This window comes from Zeus faber (genome assembly GCF_960531495.2).
Source record: "Zeus faber genome assembly, chromosome: 10".
Taxonomy (NCBI): domain Eukaryota; kingdom Metazoa; phylum Chordata; class Actinopteri; order Zeiformes; family Zeidae; genus Zeus; species Zeus faber.
The window spans coordinates 16,511,103-16,528,216 of record NC_137199.1 but is presented as its reverse complement, the minus strand read 5'-3'; the positions used below and the strand labels follow the sequence as shown (position 1 = coordinate 16,528,216).

Here is a 17,114-nt window from a genome sequence, read left to right as displayed (position 1 = left end):
CATTTTCAAATTCTCTTATTCCAGCTTCTTAAATGTGTATATCTCCTGGTTCTTTTGTCCTGTATGACAGTAAAATTAAAATCTTTGCGTTGTGGACAAAACAAGACGTTTGAGGACGTCGCCTTGGGCTTTGGGAAACAGCGACATTCTATGGACAAAACAACTAACCGATTAATCAAGAAAATAATCGAGAGAATAATGAATAATGAAAACAATCATTGGTTGCAGCTCTAGCAATGCTTTGCAAGTGAGAAACTTACCACTCTGCTGCAGCTTCTCACTGTGCTTGAATGCAGTCCAATGGGGCAAAGGATCACAGCACAGTGGTAAGTCCCTGCAGCACAGTGGTAAGTCCCTGCAGCACAGTGGTAAGTCCCTGCAACACAGTGGTAAATCCCTGCAGCACAGCGGTAAGTCTCTGCAAGTCTCTGCAGCAGAGTGGTAAGTCTCTCAACAGTAAAGCGTTCAGCGAGGTTGTTGATATGAACAGTTATAAATGATGGACACCAACACTTTAATAATAAGTTCTGGGTTGAAATATAGTGAACCTAACGGGATGATCAACTCTATTAGTTTAACTCAACAGAGTTTTACGTATTAAGGATGGAACGTGTCTTCATACCAAAATGTGATGTCCTAATTTTGAACAAATACTTTTATTGTTGATACCCAAGTAGCTTTTGGGGTCAGTTTAGCTTTTACTTGAGTGGCCCGGTCTGGCTCCGTCTCCCAGCACCGCCTGAGCGTCATGTTTCCCGCATGTCGGCTCCGTGTCTAATGAGCATCTGATAACATCTCGGGGCCGCGGAGCGTTGAGTGGCCGCGTTGTAAGTCATCTGTTTCCCCTCATTCATAATGCAACGCTTCCCCTCATGCAGGAATGCAGCGCCGCAGGTAGCGGACCAGCAGGAGGCCCCAACCCGAGGCGGGCCCGCCTGGACCCGGGCACCTCGCACACGATAACAAGTCGGTAAGTCAGCCGGTCACAACTTATTTTCATCCCCCCAAAAGCAACGTTTTCATGATTCACGACTTTTTTTTTTTTTCCACGGCCTCAAATATCAAAAAGGCTTCGACTGGTGTTTAAAGTTTCCAGCATACAGTAGATAGGAGACGCTGCGACATTCAGAAATCTTAAAGGTAAAAACACGGTTGACGTTGATCAAAATCTTTGACATTTTTAAGAAAGAGATGAGAGAAGAAAGAAAATACTTTTTTTTTTTTTTTTTTATGTCACCTGGAAATACCACAAAATAGAGCTTAATGTCGCTTAATGAGACACCAATGCACAAAAACCATGACATTTCTCCCATTGTGGCCATTTACTATATTCTTTGATCATCTTCAATATTTTGATTCACTTCATATTCGCAGCACACATCCCAGTATGAGCTGAATTAATTTCGAATTTCTTTTTCTTTTTTTTTTCAGATTTTAGGTCACATATCCAGATTTTTTTTCTTCCCCCCAAAAATGTCCCTCATTACTTACCAGTTCCGGTTAAATTTTCAGATTTTTGGATTGGAATTTTAGTTCATTAAAACCTTGTTAAGATGATGTTTTTGGACCATTTTCCAAAGTATTAATTCATAAAAAATTATATTATTTACAGATGTTTCTGCCTCGTAAAAACCATTCCACATAAAACCTTTTAGCCCAGCATGTCCCGAGACACTGCGCCTCTGCTACTTAAATAGCTGCAGCCATATCTGGCTCCCAGTGCGGTCCGATACCGACGTGCTTTTTGCAAACAAAGCCGGTGGAAACAAAAGGCTGGCGTCGTGTAGCTCCAGGCCACTTGGTCTGTTTTTACAGCCCGTGTACAGTATACATTCCACTCCTGTAGACCCAGTAACCGAGCTCCAAGGCTCGCCCCAAGCTCTCGTCGGTGCTTTGACTACTACGGGGTTTGAACCGAAGTGCAATGGCAAATCGACTGGAAAGTGCATTTTAAATTTGGTCCATAAAGCGCCTAAAATTTAGATTAAACTAATTGTCATTGCACAAGTACTGAGGCAGCAAAATGCATTTCACATCCGAGTAACTGACGTCTCTAGGAGCGGTGGGCTGCCATGCAGCGGCGCCGGGGAGCAGTTAGGGGGTTCAGTGCCTTGCTCAACGACACATCGGCACGCTACCTGGAGGAGTCGGGGATCAAACCGGCAATCTGCCGATCACTGCACGACCCGCTCTACCTCCCCGAACCACCGCCCTCTTCTGTCTTCACTGCACTTTATATTCCCTGTGTCCTTACTGTTATTTTCTGGGAGGACCAACCTCCCTCTGGCCTCCCTCCTTTCCCGGGGCCGCTGGATGTAGTTAATATTTCATTTTCCTGGTTGAGCTGTGTTTACTCTGCACAGGGGACACTGCGGGGGAGGGGGGCTGGTTCTTCAGGACACCGCGGGGGAGAAATCTCCTCCTCTCTCTGGAAACAAGCACATCCACCTGAAGACGACGCGCGGCTTCGGAATGCCGTCCGTCTCCCATCGCCGACGCCACGGGGAACGTTTGCTTTTCTGTGAAGTTTCCCGTTTTTTGGCCTGCGAGCGACACGAAAAAACGTGCCGCACACAATTATCGATCGCCCTCATCAGTGCAGCTATTGTTTCGCTTTTAAAAAATGTGCCCGTAATCAGATTGCGGCGTTGGGTTTATAAAAATAAAGTGCTGTTTTTTTTAATTTTTATTTTTTCCCTCCAGGAAGAACGCCACATCCAGAAGCAGCAGACACCAGCAGATGTCCGACCCAAGGCGTCCGGAGGCTCCAGTTTTATATGAGCCATTTGTTTCGCGTTGTGTTCGACATCCGTTCTCCCCCTAAAAAAGGCTTTAAAAACAGAAGCCTACTGTGTCTTTTATATGGCCTGGCCTGCTTGTGCGAGCACGCAACTATTAACATGCACCGATCCACTCAACAGAGAATCGTCTCCTTTATAAACATAAATCGATAAGTTTGTGTGTGTACGTCTCATCCCCGATGTCTCCACCAGCTCATTGGCTGTTGAGGATAATGTCATATGTCATATGTCTTATTATTGTTTTTATAGATGAATTGTTAACATTACGACAAGTAGCATTTGATTTTAAAGTGGTAATCCGTCAGATCGCCTGTGTTGAGAGGGGGGTTCACTACAAGTCCCTAAACTCCATTTGAAACCGCAGCGTTCATCCGTGTCGACGGTTTACTGACCACGGCCTTTCACTTCCTGCAAGCGTGGCGGACCCCGCCACCGACGACGGAAACGGCATAAAGAGGAGCAACACGCAGAAGGCAAATACATTGAACGAAACTCACCAAAATAATCTCTCGGATTACCACTTTAAGACCAACGTACGTATCAAAGCACACACACAGCACAAATCAGTTTCATCAAACTGCCACAATGGAGAAACTAATTTTAAATCGTGACCCAGATGGGAGGCCTATTGGATTCGCATTTCGGCGCAGATGGAGATACCGCTGGCATCACCAGGAGGTTATTAGGAATCAGAGGTGGCTCCATTTCCCCTGACTGTCGGACATCTAGACTTGGGTTTGTTTATGAGGAGCGGCTGCTGATCCCCCCCCGGGGGCAGAAGACATTAAAAGGGAGACAGATAGACGGACGCACACACACACACACACACACACACACACCCCGGTCGGGGACAGCGACGTTTTCCTGATAATCATCCGACCAAGACAAGAGCCTCCACCAAGACTTTACTTCAATTTATTGGTGATCATTGCCTGTCCCAATCTGAAAGCTTCCCCTCGGGGGACAATAAGCCGCATGCACGCACGCGCCCACACACACACACACACACACACACACACACACACACACACACACACACACACACGCACACACACACACACACACACACACACACACAATCATGCACGCTCTTGTGCAATGTCATTCGATTATTCGGTCTGGTCTGTGCTATTTCCAGGGAGCTGTCTAATTACTGGACGTCAGAGCCCATCGTTCCCATCTCTCCTTCCACATCCCTGCCTGCTTTTCTGGATCCACGTCGCTGGACGCCATCGCTGCTGTATATATATATATATATATATACACACACACTGTATAAATATATATACACTATATACACATATACAATCTCTCATTTCATTTCTCTATAATATTTCAAAGTCCCTTCCTCTTTCACACCCCCCCCTCTCTATATATATTTACATTATATATACACACACACACGCACGCGCGCACACACACACACACACACACACACATATATATATATAAATATATATATATATATATCTGCTTCTTTCGGCTGCTCCCATTAGGCGTCGCCACAGCGGATCATCTGCCTCCAATACCTTCTGTTCTGCGCATCTTCCTCCCTTACACCACCCGCCTGCATGTCCTCCCTCACCACATCCATAAGCCTTCTCTTTGGCCTTCCTTTTTTCCTCTTGCGATCTAACTCTCATCCCTCCGACACACGTGTCCAAACCATCTCAATCTCGCCTCTCTCACTTTTCCACCAAACCGTCCAATCCGAGCTGTCCCTCTACCGTACTCATTCTTAATCCTGTCCAATTTCCCAGTCCATCCTTTCACTCCCAGAGAAAATTTCAACACCCTCAACTCTGCCACCTCCAGTTCAGCCACCTGCCTTTTTGTCAGTGCCACCGCCTCTAAACCGTACAACATGGCTGGTCTCATCACCGTCCTGGAGACCTTCCCCTTCACTATTGCTGGAACCCTTCTGTCACAGATCACTCCGGACACTCTTCTCCACCAACTCCCCCCTGCCTGTACTCTCTTCTTCACCTCACTCCCGCCCTCTCAACTGCTTTGGATGGTCGAACCCAAGTACTTGAACTCATCCGCCTTCTCCACCTCCACTCCTTGCATTCTCACCTTTTGCCACCCTCCCTCCCATTCAGGCACATGTATTCTGTCTTACTCCTGCTGACTTTCATTCCTCTTCTCTCGAATGCATGCCTCCACTTCTCCAGGCTCCCCACAAACTGCTCTCTACTCTCGCCACAGATCACAATGTCATCTGCGAACATCATAGTGCACGGAGACTCCTGCATTATTTCATCTGTTAACCTGTCCATCACCATTGCAAACAATAAAGGGCTCAGAGCTGATCCTTGATGCAATCCCACCTCCACTTTGAATGCCTTTGTCACGCCTACTGCACACCTTACTACTGTCTGACTGCCCTCATACATATTCTGTGCCACTCTTACGTACTTCTCTGCCACCCCCCGACTTCCTCATGCAATACCACACTTCCTCTCTCGGCACCCTATAATACGCTTTCTCTAAATCCACAAAGACGCAGTGCAACTGCCATTGGCCTTCCCTGTACTTTTCCCTCAGCATTCTTCAAGCCAACATTGCATCTGTAGTAGTCTTTCCCGGCACGGAACCATACCGCTGCTCGCTGACCCCCACCTCTCCTCTTAACCGAGCCTCCACTACCCTTTCCCATAGCTTCATGCTTTGGCTGATCAACGTTATTCCCCTGCAGTTACTACAAAAATATATATATGTAAGATATGTGTGCGTGTGTGTGTGTGTGTGTGTGTGTGTGTGTGTGTGTGTGTGTGTGTGTGTGTGTGTGTGTGTGTGTGTGTGTATAACACATATATATGTAAATTAAAGCATAACATAATCAGCAGAACATTTTAAACATTGTTGTTGTTAAAAATGGAGACATCACAATGAATTAATTATTAATTATCCATCAAAAATTTATTGCTGTGAACACCGACAGTATTGTGATTTTAACTTTGATAGTATCATTTCGTCAGTATAATTTCTAACTGAACACACTCGACGTGAGAGCCCGCAGCGCGTCACTGTTCGGACGAGCCCTCGCCGCTGGGTGGCGCTGTGGACGCCTACGACCTATCGCGATAGTCTCGCGTCGTACAAGATTTTTGAACCCACCCGCCGCTCGTGTCCTGCCGCCGCGAAGAAGCAGCGGCAAACTCCACTTTCTGTGCCCAAACATGTCCCACGCCACTCCGTCCAGCCGGCCGTCCAACGCCGACAACCCCCGCGTCTTCTTCGACGTGGACATCGGCGGAGAGAGAGGTCAGAGGCTGCGTTTCGACCCGTTTGTTTGCTAGCTTAGCTTAGCCTCCTCCTGCTAACTCACGGTGCGTCCATGCCGGTGACGTCACAACCACGGATTAATTGTGATTTAAACGTTTTTGGGTTTTTTTTTTTTACGATTTAAAAACAGATGACAACCTAAATGTGTCTTGATCAGTTGTGTTTTTGAGGGGTGTTGAGGCCAGGAGACTTAATTCCAACTCTATATATATATATATATATATTTATTTATTTTATTCGAGAGATTTTCTGAATATAATAATGACCCACGTGTTGTGGATAGTGATTAAACGGGTTCCAATTTGGTGCAAAACGTGAATAATGCGAAATTACTGATGGATTTAATGTGCAGGGCTAGGTTAGACGACGTTATTCAGCAGTCATATTATTTGCACTGACTGCATATTGATAAATGGTTTGTCATGTGTATTTAAACAAAATCTCCCAGTTTTGTAAGAATTTGAGTTGTTGACACAGAGGTTTGTTTAATCTTTTTTGGTTTATTGTATATTGCCATATTTTTCTATTGTTTTTTTTTTGTTTTTTTTTCAACTTTTTAGTTATTGTATAGTTTTTCGAAATTCTCTGTTAACATTTATGGTGTATATTGTGTGGTGTTTTGCTAGCTTACATGGAACCAACGATTCTATTTGATTTTATGGGGATCGAGTCACCATTTAACATCTTCACTTCTTTTTCTTTCCCCTCAGTTGGCAGAATAGTCTTTGAGCTGTTTGCTGACTTCACACCGAAAACCGCTGAGAACTTCCGGGCGCTGTGCACCGGGGAGAAGGGGATCGGCCAATCCACTGGAAAAGCACTGCACTTCAAGGGATGTCCCTTTCACAGGAGTGAGTGTTGGATGATATCTAGCTGCAGGAATTATTTACATTGTGGTCTTTTTACTATTGTAATTTTCGCAAAATATCGCAATTCAATATTACAACCCAGTGTCACAATTTTTTAAAGTTGTTTTGTCTAATTTGAAGTCCATCCAACCAATTTCACTCCATGCCTTCCCCCTCAGTTTTTCTCCAAATGGAAAATAGTGGTGCTGGTTAGTAATTGAATGGTAAAAATAAGCGATACCATGGCAACCAACAATAAATAGTCTCCTCATCACTAAGCTGCCAGTTTGCATCAATAATAAAGCAAAGGTGAACATTGGGACCACTCGATATACTAGACCACTAGATATATGTGTATATATAAAGCTAACTCACTAAGTAGACCCACATCGCTGTGTGTGTGAAAAAATGTTGGCGTGCCAGCTTAATAACAGGGTTCTTACCAGGTCCTTGGGGTTCTTGAAGTGCTTGGATTTAATCCTCAGAAATTGAAGTTCTGAACTACCTTAAATAAAATAGCCCCTTTTGTGCTGAAGTGCTTGAAAAGTTCTTGAAAAAAACTTGATTTTTGAAAACCTGTTATGCAAATGTTATATATATATATATATATATATATATATATATATATATATATATATATATATATATATATATATATATAGTTCCTGCTCAACATTTTTCGAGGTTCTCAAATGAAAAGGCACATGGACCACCAGCTCCGGTTCTAGGTGTTTTGCTGCTCCAGGCAAACGAGGCAGGTCAGGTGCTCCGAAGACACGTTCCTCTGGAATATATGTTGCCCAGTCAATCCGCTACTTCGATGCCCATTCACACTTCCAAAAAAAAACACACGTCTGATAAAAAGGGCACCATGGGGCAAAGGGGTAGCTGCTCGCACACCTGCACATACCTGCCGCTCAATATTCACATCATGCAATAATAATAAAGAAATATATAATGTAATCCTATAGAGAAAGATTTCTTACCTACCTTAGAAGTTTCTTACCTACATGGAAAATGGTAAATACAAACCTAATTCAGAAAATTGGAGCCGGGTTTATTATTTTTTTCCCCTCTTATTTTAGATGTATTTATCTTTGTTTGTTTCCTCCATGTATGAAACCACTTTTAAACGCAACTGAGTTAAGAATGACCCAATTGTCTAATATTGAACATGTATAACAACCAAGGGTTACCAGACAAATAATGTAGACGTTTTACGTAGGCTTAATAAAATAAGTACCAATAAAGAGCACAAAAAAGCATGCTGCTTGCTTGGAGAAGGAGGTGGAATACATGCAAGGAGGAGAGAAGCATGGAGGCAGGATTTGAGGAGATGCTGTAAAGACTGTGGGAACTGTAGCCTTGGGTACGTGTTGGTGGGACTGGACTCTGAAAAGGCTGCCGACGCACTAATTCATGTGTTAATTTGACATTTTAATTTCAGTTCTAATAAATGCCTCGCTGGTTGTAAGCGTATATAAGGCCTTGGCCTCATGTATATGGATATTTCTGAAAATTCACATAAAACATGAGAACACCGCAACTATTTAAAACGCTTACATAAGCATGTCAGGCCTGTAGGGGGCGGTAATGTCAAACACCACTGAAGAAAATTAGGCGCAGCGTATTGAGCCTCTTCATAATGTTCATATAAAACACTGGATGTTGTTCTAAAGTTGGAGCACTTTTAACCCCCTAGTGGAGACACGAAGACAAACATGAGTTTTGGAAAAACCTCCACTGTGGAAGGCATTGCTCCAAAAGCAAAGAAAACACTTTCCAAATATATCCATATACATGTGGGCAGGACCCAGGCACTGAAATCTGGCCTGGCACGATATCCTCTAAAAGGTGTGTGTGTGTGTGTGTGTGTGTGTGTGTGTGTGTGTGTGTGTGTGTGTGTGTGTGTGTGTGTGTGTGTGTGTGTGTGTGTGTGTGTGTGTGTGTGTGTGTGTGTGTGTGTGTGTGCGCAGTTATCAAGAAGTTCATGATCCAGGGAGGAGACTTCTCCAACCAGAATGGAACCGGAGGCGAGAGCATCTACGGCGAGAAGTTCCAGGATGAAAACTTCCATTACAAGGTAAAGGTTTTCATTTGGAATTGCTGCTGAGACACAAAGGCCAAGTGTGAAGTAGATTGGACGAGCGGTTGTTTGGATAATATTCAACAAGGACGTACCGATTCCTTCCTTCATACTTAGATTGTTGTTGGTGGTATTACGTGTAAGGTTACATAAAGCTGAAGTAAACCACACAGTACTTTTTATTATGAGTAAATAATATACAAAAATTCATTACATTTAAATGTATTCCAAAGCAATTTATTTGACTTGTATGTTAAGTAGGATCACACACCTCACATTTTACCCTCACATACAAACAGGTTTTGAACGTAGAACCCTTGAATATAATCAAAATGGATTTAGAAATGCGAATGTTGTAGTGTTCATTTAATCCAGAAAAACCACAGCTCCCCCTTTTACTTATTTGTTTACCGGCCAGTCTCACCTGTTCCAATATGGCGGCGATGTTGACATAGGATAAATTTGTTTTTTAAACCGCACACAACCGGCAAGCCAAAGGGCGTATCTGTGTAGTTTTTATTCCTCATCGGGTGATTCCTATCAGTGTGGCGCGTCACGAATGGAACTACAACTCCCAGTGGCTCTATAGCAGTGCATATTATAAACGTCAGAATCATAACGTCTTATTTTGAGGACCAACACGGCTGAGTGGCCGCTGCCAACTGCCAGTTCCATTATTTGCCGAGTTGAATTCTCGAGGAGGCGTACCATTAAATTACCCAAATAAAACGGCTGATTCATGGTCCAGCCCAAGCGATGGAATTCGGATGGGCGCGTGGATTGGAGACGTTGGTTCGATATCCGATGACTGAATCCGTATCGACCTCCAATATTAAATTGGATTGTGTCGGCCCCATCTGTTAAAAAAAAAAAAAAAATGGGGAAATAGTTCATATTGAAACCATTATTTAATATATCAGCACAACTGGGTTAGTAATGGTAATTTGACACAGTAGATTATTATTTTACTCTTTCCTCACTGCCCTCTGTTCCTCTGCTCCGTGTTCATCTGCTCTGGTCTGATGGTCCGTGCAGCACGACAAGGAGGGTCTGCTGAGCATGGCCAATGCCGGGCCCAACACCAACGGCTCCCAGTTCTTCATCACCACGGTGCCCACGCCACATCTGGACGACAAGCACGTGGTGTTCGGACAGGTGCTGAAGGGCTTCGGCGTGGTCAAGATGCTGGAGGCCATGGAGACGGAGGAGGACCTCCCTGTCAAGGTCAGCACATGCAGTTGTTATGATCAATTAAACTTAAATGTTGGTACAAAGAGAGGATGTGGAAAGTGGTGTTGAGTTAAAAAAAAGTTTTAAAAGTGATCCATGTGATTCAATTCTGTTCATTCAATTCAATTTCTGAATCATCTTGAAAGCCATAATATCGATATTCAATACCTTGTTAGGAAGTTACGCAACTGTTTCTCACAACAAAATGCCACCATAGTCAGAGTTTTTAATGGATCCTTGAGATGCTTGAAGTGCTTGAATTTCATACTGAAATACCGTGAAAATAGCCTCTTTTGTGCTGAAGTGCGGAAAAAGTCCTTGAAAAAAACCTTTTGTTAATCGTAACATAATTTTTCCAGAATCAGGTTTTTTTTCCACTTTATCTCTCATAGCCCTATTTGTTATTGCACCACTATCCAAAAAAAGCTTTTTTTTTTTTTTAAGTCATTCTGAGTGGAGATGGGACTTGCGCAAGGACAGTGTGTCTCAAACCTCCACTCTGCCACTTTTCTGTAGTCGAGTCAATTTACTTTTATACAGCACATTTAAAAAAGAACAGTAGTTGACCCAAAGTGCTTTCCAGCCGAGGCAGATGGATTAACAATGCATGAATAAAATGAATGAATACGAGTTCAAAGTAGGACGAAGAGGAAAAAACATAGGAAAAATAAAAAACAAATAGAAAACAAAAACATAACCCAAGCTACAACTGCAGTAACATAGATGAGTAAAAGGAATAATCCACAACAGGCAAGACTCAAATTGAAAACACATGAAACGACTCAAGACTGAACTGAAAGCAATAGGAAAAAGGCGGGTCTTTAAATTGGATTTCAAATCGTCAATGGGGTGTAGGTAGATTATTCCAGGGCCTGGGGGCAGCAAACGGAGAGTGTTTTTTTTGGGACTGAGGGGAGCGGTGAGGATGACCTCAGTGACCATGGGGCAGAATATGGGATAAACAGATCATTATTATATCGTGGTTTGTCCATCTCTGATTTAAAAACAAATAGTACAACTTTAAAATTAATTCTGGCAACCAAGTGCAACAGAACAAGTGCGTTGTCTTTTCTTTGTCACAGTTAAAAATCCAGCAGCTGCGTTTTGAACCATTTGTAGTGGGGAGAGGGAGGAATGGGCCAACCCCATTTACATGGAATTAGAGTAAACCAGCCGAGAGGTGATGAAAGCATGATAACTGTTCTTTATGAGATAAAAACTGCTTTAATTTGGCTCTAAGCTGGTTAATGCTTCCTTGCAATCCTTCACTACTGACTTGTTAAAATTCAAAGACGGGTCAAAGAAGACACCGAGATTTCTAACTACATCCTACAAATTTACAGTCCGGGGACCAAGCTGTCACCAAAGCTGGGTCGCTCACATATCATCACTTAAGTTTTGTTTTCATTTAGTTGAAGTTGTCGCCATCCAGCATTGGATGTCTTCTACACAGTTAAAGACGTTGTTCAGTGAGCAGGTGCTGTTGGGTTTAGCTGGTCGGTACAGCTGTGTGCCATCCACCTAACAGAGATAGGATAGAGCCATGGTGAAGCGTGTGTAATGACTATAAAAGCAGCCCTAAAATGGAGATTTGGGCGGTGCCACATTTAACGGGAGCAGGGGATAAAGAAGAGGTGCTTTCTCTCAGGTAAGGAGGTTAACCATTTTGACACTTGGCCCTTCAGGCGTTTTTAAAGAATGTCATGGTGGATTGTTTCAAATGTGGCGCTGAAGAGCAGGATTAAAATGGCACAGTAACCGGATTCAACAGAGAAGGCTATCGCTACGTACTGAGTCTGCTATGCAGTGCTCTAAAACGAGGCTGGGATTTGTCAAAAATGTTGAATGTGTTTGTTCTCACCAATCTGACTCATCAATATGCAACGTGAATGAACCTCCTGGTGCCGATGATGGTGTGTTGTTGTGTCCACAGCCATGTGTCATCTCCGACTGTGGGGAGCACAAGGACGGAGACGAGTGGGGCGGAGCCCCCAGCGATGGATCCGGAGACACCCACCCAGACTTCCCGGTGGACTCGGACATCGACTTCAAAGACGTACGTATTCGTTGGAATACGGGTTTGGTTATTCTGATGCCACTCTGCTGCTCCTCCTCACTGTGCTTCAATCCGGTCCAATGGGACAAAGCATTAAATCTCCTTTTTGAGAAAGGGAAGCTCACATTATAGTCTATTTATATAATATACAGAATAAAATGTCCGCAAACCGGGCATTTGATCTTTTTCTTTCTTTGTTGTTGCAGGTGGAAAGTGTCCTCGCAGTCGCTGAAGATGTCAAGAACATTGGAAACAACTTCTTTAAGAATCAGGACTGGAAATCCGCCATGAAGAAATACTCCAAAGCCCTGAGGTACAGCACGCCTGGCTGCGAGACCCCGCTGGAAACCTGTCTTTAAATGAGGCCGTCCAAAATCAATACCCTTAATTACAAAATTCAAGGCTCAGCCGGTGTTGAAAAGCCGATTCAGTACTTCAGTTGGTGGGAGTTGCCGGCTGCAGAGTGACAGAATACCAGAAAATAATGCTGGGGCCACACCCGCGTGAAGCCAAGCAGCTCTCACGTAGTCGCCGTGGCTTCTGTGGGCGTGTCAAACATTTTAAACCTCTCCCCTTTTCCATGTTTAATAGACATTGTATAGATAGATGGTGCAATGTGTACTTTTTATTTATTTAAACGGTGGAGCTGTTTACTTAGCAAAATAAATAACATCTCGAAATGATTATATAAGTAATCTTGCCGTTTTCCTGTTTGGAGAAATATAAAATGTCATGTTCTATTTTATCGATAGTTTAACGGACGTTTTCCATTTAAAACAATAGGACCACGCAGCAGTCCGGGCGTCCATTTTCCTAGGATCTGCGCCATTGAGAGTGTAACTTCCCTCCTATTGGCTGTCGCCCAGCGCTGCTCATTCGCATAAAGTTGAAAGGCATTGCAGCCGTCGTCGTGGTGTCCCTGGCCTTATCTGGTCGATGTAGATTGTAATTGACGCCCGAAAGAACAAAATAAGGTTCAACAAATTGAAAAACCATGCGTTAACAATGAAGTGTTTTGGGGGTTTTTTGGTTTTTTTTTTTTTTGACAACCAAAGAAAGAAACCAACTGCCCTGGTCCATCTTGACGCATCGAGTGCATTCCAAGGTTTAACGTATGAAATATAATCCTTGAGGTTTCATAATAACTGTCAGCTGCGGCAGGGTCGGGGGTGGAGATATCTGGGAGGATGACGCCGCTTGGACTTTTGGTTTGACCTGCCCCGCCCCGCGTGTTGCTTCCTCCGCCCACAGTTACCTGGAGGTGAGCGGCGAGCTGCTGGAGGAGGAGGAGGAGCTACGTCAGCGCCTGGAGCCCATTGTGTTGAGCTGCACCCTCAACACGGCGGCCTGCAAGCTGAAGCTGCAGCTCTGGCAGGAGGCACTGGAGAGCTGCAACGAGGTGCAGTAGGACTTCTCTTACTAGTTGCTTGTGGGAGATTTCCCAAATTCCAAAACCTGGAATTTCATAATGTGTTTTACTTTTCAATCTTGGAATAATTCAAAATTGCTCAAAAGCTCCTGGAAAACATTAATTTTCCTCTGACTAATTCTTCTATTCAATGTGCAACAATATCCATTTTTGAATAAATATTTGGGTGTGGGACGACGACGTGATTCTATTGTTTCAATTTCTGAATCAATATTGAATATCCATACTTTGTTTGGAAGTTATGAAACCATTTTACACTTGTATTAAGTATTTTTAATTTATTTGTTAAGACTGAATTTGTTCTGTAAAATCTTTTTTGTAATCACATTTGGTATAACTGGAAATGTCTTTGCAATTCTCATGGTGTATAAAATGTCACTATCTGGATGTACAATTCTGAACAATATCCCATTTGAGTTGTATTTAATAGTGAAATCCTGCCCAACCCCCAGCGCTAATACCATATTTATTTATTGTTCTGAATTTTAAACCTGCTTCTCCGAACCCCTTGATTAGACTTGTCACTCTTCGCCTTTTCTAGTTCTCCACAGCTTCACTGTAACTTTGTGAGGTCAGAAATGTAAAAGTCAGCAGGTGTGGGACTCTAAGTAACAATCTGTACGTCCTCGTTCCTTCTGGGGTCTGAGCGTCGGCGTGGTGTTTAATGTGACAACGTCCTGGAGAGACCAGGAACCTTGCTCCATCAAGCTGGTAACTCTGCGTGTTGTTTCCCCCGCAGGCGCTGGAGCTCAACCAGTCCAACACCAAAGCTCTGTTCCGTAGAGCTCAGGCCTGGCAGGGCCTGAAGGACTACAACTTGGCCATGGTAAGCACCCCACCCTCCACCCTGCACAGTCTGGTAATTTAATGGATCAGTAACTTAAAGTACAACATACAGCCTTGATGCCACATTAAAAGATGTTAAAGTAGTAATCTGTAAGATTTTGTGAAAACCCCACACTGAGCCCATATTTATTCAGCCGACACTCTATAGGAAAGGGCCATTCAATGCATTTGCTCCTCTATATGCTGCTCCTATTGTTGGTGGTGGGGTCCGCCTTTCCCAAAACAAAACACATGTCAATGGATCAGGACGAGACAAACTTTCGCGAGAGCGAAGGCTGGATTCTGCTTTATTTTATACTTGTACGATTTTGTACATTTATTGCGTATTTAAAGTACATTCCTCGGATTGGACCAGATGCTATGACCTGTGGTTCTCTAACCCCTCTCCTCTCACTCAACGTCCACCGAGGTGTAACGCTGCATCGTGGCGGAGTAATAATAAAGCATGAAAATGTGATAATGTGTAATGTTACATATAAAACGTGTGATGCACCGATTGGCCGGTTTTCAGCTTGATCAGCCATGACCAATGACCGGCCGATCAGTGTCGGTCAAATTTACACGCCCTGTACTGTGCTCACGTACGGTCCTTGTAAAAATGCTCAGATACTCAAACCTGATACAACGCAATGTAAGGTAATTGACGCTCAAAAAAGAAAATGTCGGCTGTTTTGAGGTACTTCCAGTTAAATTCTCACTTGCAGTGGTCCGTATGTGCAGCTGTCATTGACGTACAGTAGATATTCACATTTAGACCAAATGACAAGACAATTTGATTTCTCCGATCTCAGATATAAACTCAGGATGATCAGACGACCATGTAAAATATATTTAATAGTTAATGTTTTATTATGAACAATTGAATGATAATATGTGCACCCCAGCCTTTGAAAAAAGAAAATCTGAATCAGTCAAGAAAATTGCAATCAGTGCATCTCTAGTTGGTAAACATGTTCGGTAACTTCACCAGATGATGCATTTCAAGGAGTTTCTCCTAATGAGTTGAATGTGTATATTGTATATAGTAATACTACATGAGTGTGTATACTGTATATAGTTAGCAGAAGTCGCTCACATATGATGTGAATGACTGATGTCATAGACGACCTGTTATACTGTTGTTGAACTCAGTATTTTCCCAGGGTTGCCAGGGGCAGTTTATTAAACCACAATATGCAGGCAGTGTAGTAGACACCAGTTTTTCGCTGTTTCGAATTCTTGGATTTAGAGTAATCCATCCGACACAGATCCTACTGAGTGATGCTGTAGAACGACTGTTCAGCACATAGGGAGGTGTCTTTGGGTCAGCTGACAAAAACACAATCCGGTTGCACTGATTGAACTGCGAGGGAAAGAATAAAGCCGCGTTTTTGTTCCCTCACCCTCTTTGCTGTGTTTCAGATCGATCTGAAGAAAGCTCAGGAAATCACACCGGAAGACAAAGGTGAGAGCCGTCGACTTTCATCTCATATTCCTCCATCGCCTGCGCCAACGTGTTTCTTCGGGGGTCGTTATTTCTTGAATTCTAACACCAAATTGCCTGGGAGGGAAGATATAATGGCAGATATTGATTCAAAGTCCTTTAGCTGGATTGCACAAATGGTGTGTTCAACCAAGGCCTTCTTAAAATGTTGGTTTCATCATTTACAACTGTTCGTAGCTCTCTGCTGCAGCTCAATAACTCATTAAATCTACATTTCTAGGGGTCTCGTATTTATTTCAATGTGTCTTGAACTAACGGTAATATCACCGTTTCTAGTGTGGATAGTAAAAAAACAAACAAAAAAAAACCATGATTTAAATCCCCCCCTAAAACAGTTCCAAATAAAATGACTGTTATTCAAGACACAAAAAAACAATGAGTTTCCATGGTAAGGTGCAGCAGAGTGGTAAGATGTTAGAGATGGTTGGTTTAATGGAAACCACGCTCCTCCGTCCTCTGACAGCGATCGGCAGCGAGATGAAGAAAGTCCAGATGAAAGTCAAGGACGAGAAGGAAAAGGAGAAGAAGATCTACGCCAAGATGTTTGCGTAGAGCCTCCACCTCTCAGCGGGAAGCGCCGCCGCAGTAAGATCCAGAACGCCCAAAACACAGAAACGTTAACGTGTATTTGTTCTTCTTTTCCTGTGACGGGAAAAGGCTGGATCTGCGTGAGGAACTAGATTGTTTTTGTCTCCTGTAGTTTGAGTAACAAAGCGCTGAAAAACCTGCTTGGTTATTTATTTTAATTCCGGCAATTCCTTCATTGAACAGTTTGACACGTTGCTGTTTACTGGCTGGTTTTTGTTTTTCTACAATGCGGTTAAAGTTCAAGTGTTTCTGAATTTGCTGTCGGCTACATAACACACTGTTGTTTGGTTTACAAAAAGGCAAAACTGAATAAAACAAGGAAACTATTCTACTGTCTGAGGCCTTCTGATAATACGACTGCAACACCGCTGAAATTCACAACTCTTCCATTTCTATTAAAGGAAAACTTGTTTTTCAGTCGTTGGGAGTCAACACTAGTGGCTGGCGTCGGAATCTCCT

The 17,114-nt window shown here is 43.2% G+C and overlaps 1 protein-coding gene across 1 annotated transcript; it reads left to right on the top strand.

The window, feature by feature from the left end:
• Positions 1 to 5,911: 5,911 nt before the first annotated feature.
• ppid (peptidylprolyl isomerase D) lies at positions 5,912 to 16,983 on the top strand. Its single transcript, XM_080007680.1, has 10 exons — positions 5,912 to 6,068; positions 6,800 to 6,940; positions 8,914 to 9,020; positions 10,059 to 10,247; positions 12,187 to 12,309; positions 12,516 to 12,622; positions 13,561 to 13,708; positions 14,478 to 14,564; positions 15,986 to 16,028; positions 16,531 to 16,983. Exons 1-10 carry the CDS (start codon positions 5,984 to 5,986, stop codon positions 16,617 to 16,619), a joined length of 1,119 nt encoding a protein of 372 aa, XP_079863806.1. The 5' UTR covers positions 5,912 to 5,983; the 3' UTR covers positions 16,620 to 16,983.
• The last annotated feature ends 131 nt before the right edge of the window (positions 16,984 to 17,114 follow it).